The 3,442-nt window shown below is 53.7% G+C and overlaps 1 protein-coding gene across 2 annotated transcripts; it reads right to left on the reverse strand.

Annotated features, from left to right (window-relative positions):
• Positions 1 to 287: 287 nt before the first annotated feature.
• AMER2 (APC membrane recruitment protein 2) lies at positions 288 to 2,765 on the reverse strand. 2 transcript variants are annotated; one of them, XM_004680152.2, is made up of 2 exons: positions 1,964 to 2,765; positions 288 to 1,585 (listed from the first exon to the last, which is right to left on the reverse strand). In XM_004680152.2, exons 1-2 carry the CDS (start codon positions 2,763 to 2,765, stop codon positions 720 to 722), a joined length of 1,668 nt encoding a protein of 555 aa, XP_004680209.1. In that variant the 3' UTR covers positions 288 to 719. The 2 variants fall into 2 exon arrangements, with proteins under 2 accessions (XP_004680209.1, XP_004680208.1); XM_004680151.2 differs by having other exon boundaries at positions 288 to 2,765.
• Positions 2,766 to 3,442: the final 677 nt, after the last annotated feature.

Genomic DNA, 3,442 nt, shown 5'->3' on the forward strand with positions numbered 1-3,442 from the left:
AATCTTTCCCAGATCCTGATTTCTGCACTGGGTGGGGAAAGAAAAAGGAAAAACCTGCTCTGCTGAGCCTTGTATTTATTCCCAAACAAATGATGTAAACCAACCAAAGCAGAAACTCGCCTGTATTGTCCTGGTGGTAGACATTTACCTATTCCCATACTTAACAAATGAGAGTAGGCAAGAATTCTTCCACTCAGCGATTCCCCTCTTCTTACAAATACCTGGCTCTTTCAGCTTTGTAGGTGTTTTCCAAACAGTGATACAGCATAGGGTCTTTTTTTTTTTTCCTGGAAAGAAAAAGGAAAAGAAGGAAGGAAAGAAAAGTGTCAATGAAGAGGATTCCTCTGGTTCTCTCCGATATTCCTCCAGGGCCTCTAGGTCCTGGCACATCCAAATATAGCAAGATGCTTACTTCTGTTTGGTTAGTTTCTGTTTTCTGCAAAGGCAAGTAAAGGTGACTTCCAAATGTTCAGTGCATTAAAGAAAAGAGAAAGAAAACAGATTTTTAAAAGGAAAAAAAAAGTGCTTGCAAATAATTCTCAGGGATTTATCTTGGGAGGTGAATCCCTGGTGTAGCATCCCCTTGTCTCCTGTACCCTGCCCCTGCTCGCACCTCAGTCCAGGCTCTAAAAGCCTGTTTTTAGGGGGAGTGTAACTTATTTTAGTGGTTTCCAGGGAAAGTTGTATTCCTTGGCACGTGGTCCTTGGCCTCAGAGACCTCACAACTTTTTGGCACTGTCATGGCAAGCAGCTGCCCTAAGGGTGGTGCCAGCCAAGCCCCGGTTGCTCACCCGTCGAACCAGCACTTTGGAAACAGGGATTTTTGTTCTGGGCATCTCACTCCTGGCTGGTTGCTGGGGGGCTACAGGATGGCTAGCTGGAAGGTTTGCAAGATGTTTGATACTTATAGGTATTTTAGAGTCCTTCAGCAAACTGCCTGGGGTTCTCAGAGGACAGGTGATGGTGACTGGAGATACGGGCTTTAGCCGGGACAGGGAGGACGTCTCCTCGCTGGCTGGAGGGGCTGCTGGGCACGCATCAGGATCAGCGTAGAGGTCGTAGAGAGCATCGCCGCTGTAGCTATCCCGGGGGATGGAGGCCTTTTTACTGCCGCTCGTACCCTCTTCCTCTGGGCCTGGAGTGGTGGAATCCCAGTATCCCTCGTCACTGTTGGGGACCCCTTCCTGCTGCTCCTCTGGGTGCTTGGGCTCCTCCTTCGCCTGGAGCTCAACGGGAATACGGTTGAGCCTCCTGCACTTCACCGAGGATTTGTCTTTTGCTGCTTCCACACTCCTGGCGTCTTTGGAGGTGTCGGGTACCACCTTCGTTTCCAGGGCTGCTGCTGCTTTACCCTCTCGCTCTTGGGGCCTTTGTCCTTGGTCTTCGGTCTGGGAAAGCATGTCCCAGAATTCCTGGAGATAGGTGTCATCCACCTCATCGGGGCTTGCCATCTCCTCCCCTCCTCCTTGGTAGGCCACCACCGTGGGGTTCTTTTTAGAAAGAACTGGTTTTCCTGGCCCGGGGGCATGCTTGTCACAGCTGGGACCTGCCTCCTCCTCTTGGTCTGCAATAATATCTCCACAGCCTGTAAGAGAGTCAAAGCTTTTCAGTGAAGTCACGTCAGAAAACATCAAACAAATACGATCAGCCGATGGGTCTGAGGGTGGATCAACAGAGGAAAGGTCTGGGACGGCAGACGCTCGGCCACTGCCACATTCCGAGTCCACAAGGGGGACAGTCTTTATCGGAACGTCACCTGTCCTGGAAGCATCCTCCGCCGTCTGGACCTCCCCAGCACCCAGCTCGGAGGGTGCCCAGGGCTTCTCCGCGCACAGATGCCCCGCGGCGTCCTCTCCCCGGGCGCTTTTGGCTTTAGGGAACCCGGGGCTCTGGGCCTCTCGGCAGTTCCGCACTTCTGCGCTATCCGCGGAGGCCAGCACCGGCTCTCGCGCTCCGAGCTCACCTGCAGAGTCTCGCTGGGGGTCCTTACTGGGGTCCTCCGGCTCACACGCGGGTCTGGGCGTTTCCTCCTTGACGCACTCCAAGCTGGCAGTGAGCGACCCGGGCAGAATGAGGCTCCCCGGGCCCCCCGAGCGCTCGTCCTTCTCCCCCTCCTTGCCCCGCTTGTCCTTCTTATGCCAGCGCATACTGCTGAAGAGCCCTTTCAGTCCTCTCTTTTGTTTGCCGCCCGCCTTGGTTGCATCTGCCTGATCTCCTTTGCCATTTTCGGATCTCCCATTCTTTTTCAAAAGAGAGAAGAAGCTGTGTGACTTAGCCACAGAGCTGTTGGCCAGCGAGGCCACGCTGGTCACGGCAGGTCTGGGGGGACCGGGGTTCGGCCGACCCCCATTCTGACCACCCCCGCCGCCGCCACTGTCGCCCCCTCCGCGCGGCTCCTCCTTTTTGCTGCTCTCCAGCACCACCACCTCAGCTAATCCGTCGTGGGTCCTGCTTCTCACCATTCCCGTCGGACCCGAGCCTTTCCCATCCCCTTTGTTTTTGACCCCAAATATGCTGGGCATGGTGCCACCTGATTTCCTCTTCTTGAATAATTTGAAAGCAGCTTTATTAATCTTCCCCGACGGCGGTTCCGCGGCCGGAGTGTCGGCAGCACAATCACAATGCAAGTCCATGTCTGCCGCGATGGTCCCGGCCCTGGCCGCCTCCTTCCTCCTGCAGACCCCCGCGGACGCGCGGACGCCGCCGCCGCCGCCGCCGCGCTCGCTGACAGCCTCGCCACCGCCACTGCTCCCGCTGGTCTCCATGGAAACCGAGCAGGATAAGCAGCTTTCGTCAGCCGTGGGCTCGCGCCAGGCCACTGTCATCCGTATTCTAAATCAACCTGAGCTGCTCTTGCGGCTGCTGTTGCTGCTACTGCAGCAGCAGCAGAAAGAACACACATAAAAGACCATCTCCACTCCCGCCAAGGGCTTATATAATACCTTAACCCACTTCGGATCCTGCTTGGCTTTGTGCTGCAGGATTTGGGGGGGGGGGGTTTGAGGGGAAGGGAGCGTTTGTGTCAGGAGCAGGCAATAGAGCCTTGAGCTGACTGTAGAAATTATAGTCGCAATTATGAAATTCGAATTTCCTTCCGTTTTACCCACCTTCAGATACCTCTTCTAGACTTGATTTTCCAGAAGCTCAATCATGGATAGCAAAATGTTCCCACCCGAAATGGACAAAGTCCTTAAATTCATTCCAACACAAAATATTTTCTCCTATCCTTAATAAACTTCGTGCATCTCCACTCCTTCAAGCCCTTCATGGACTTCCATATCATTTGGGTATCAAACCCAGCATGCCCACAGTATGTCTGTTCTTATCTGTATCTTGCCCTTGAAAAAGCACCTTGTCCAGGTGGATGCCCAGACCTTCCACTGCCCTTCTGATTCTCATCACAAAAACAACTATCTATCAAATACCAATATCAACTTTGCAA

The sequence above is a fragment of the Condylura cristata genome, unplaced genomic scaffold, assembly GCF_000260355.1.
Source record: "Condylura cristata isolate star-nosed mole 26May11 unplaced genomic scaffold, ConCri1.0 scaffold00010, whole genome shotgun sequence".
Taxonomy (NCBI): domain Eukaryota; kingdom Metazoa; phylum Chordata; class Mammalia; order Eulipotyphla; family Talpidae; genus Condylura; species Condylura cristata.

What these genes read in the sequence shown, in the direction of transcription:
- AMER2 (XM_004680151.2), bottom strand. Translation starts at nt 2,765, where the DNA reads ATGGAGACCAGCGGGAGCAGTGGCGGTGGCGAGGCTGTCAGCGAGCGC.